The following is a 1031-nucleotide window of genomic DNA, read 5'->3' on the forward strand; positions in this document are numbered from 1 at the left end:
AACTGAAATGGCAAGGAAAATGCAGCAGGAAACAAAAAAGGGGAGTTTGAAAGAGGACGCGGACACACACGCACGCTCTCAGAGGATCACGTGAGGATGTTACCTGGCGGCAGAGTCTGTCCGGGGAGGGTGGGCTGTCCTGGGCCGGGGGGCAGAGAGAGGAGGCCCTGCCTCTGCATGTTGAGCAGGTGCTGCTGCTGCTGCAGTTGCTGCATTTGCAAGAGCTGCTGCTGAAAGACCAGCTGCTGTGCTGCCAACTGCTGCTGCTGCTGCTGTTGCTATAGTGAGAGAGAGAGAGAGAGATAGATAGAGCGAGTGAGCATATACACGCAAAACACTAATCACACACATGGACGAGAAAGTGTGTTCGGCTATACATGCGGCCCAAGTGAAACCTAGCCGCCTTGTTCCCGTCGCCTGTTTGCATGGATCTGTGTGTGAGATGCGGGTGGGAGGGTGTGCGAAGCCCCCTCCTTTCACCATTGATAGTTAATTGTCTTGCATTTCTAATGGTCCATTACAGCTTATGGGGCCACAGGGAGGGGGTGACGGAGGGAGGGAAGCTGAGAGAGATTTACAGCACCCCCCCCATCCCCTCCGAGCTCTGTTTACCGCCAGTCGAGCCTCTTGCATAAGCTGACGAAGACAACAACAAAAACAACAACAACAGCAGCAGCAGCAGCGGCGGCGGAAACCACAGAAAAACAATGCAGCGCTTCAGTGATCAAAGCACAGCAACTGTGCTTGAAATCTTTCCATAGATAAAAATAAATCTGTAAAATCAGGTAAACGCTGTTGTTTACCTGCGAACAAAAAGGATTAGCAAAATCACAGTGAACAAAACAGGCATATAAAACGCTTCTTGTGTAAAATGTTACACATGACAAAAAAACACTTCAAAGCAAAGCATTTCATTTAGTGAAATCAAATCGAAAGTCATAATATTTACAGTAAAGATTTTCGGACATTGGATACATCATCTATAAAAATTTTGCATAAACTGTCACATAATGTGGATATAAACTTAAATA

The 1031-nt window shown here is 47.1% G+C and overlaps 1 protein-coding gene across 1 annotated transcript in view; it reads right to left on the minus strand.

Annotated features, from left to right (window-relative positions):
• Positions 1-1031, minus strand: part of LOC122342819 (forkhead box protein P2-like) — a 42462-nt gene that overhangs the window by 12263 nt on the left and 29168 nt on the right. The window contains exons 6-7 of the mRNA XM_043236952.1: positions 584-636; positions 104-278 (exon numbers count right to left, since the gene is read on the minus strand). Of these exons, the coding sequence (XP_043092887.1) occupies positions 104-278; positions 584-636 (228 nt within the window). The remainder of the gene's footprint in view (positions 1-103; positions 279-583; positions 637-1031) is intronic.

The sequence above is a fragment of the Puntigrus tetrazona genome, chromosome 4 (assembly GCF_018831695.1).
Source record: "Puntigrus tetrazona isolate hp1 chromosome 4, ASM1883169v1, whole genome shotgun sequence".
NCBI classification, from domain to species: Eukaryota; Metazoa; Chordata; class Actinopteri; order Cypriniformes; family Cyprinidae; genus Puntigrus; species Puntigrus tetrazona.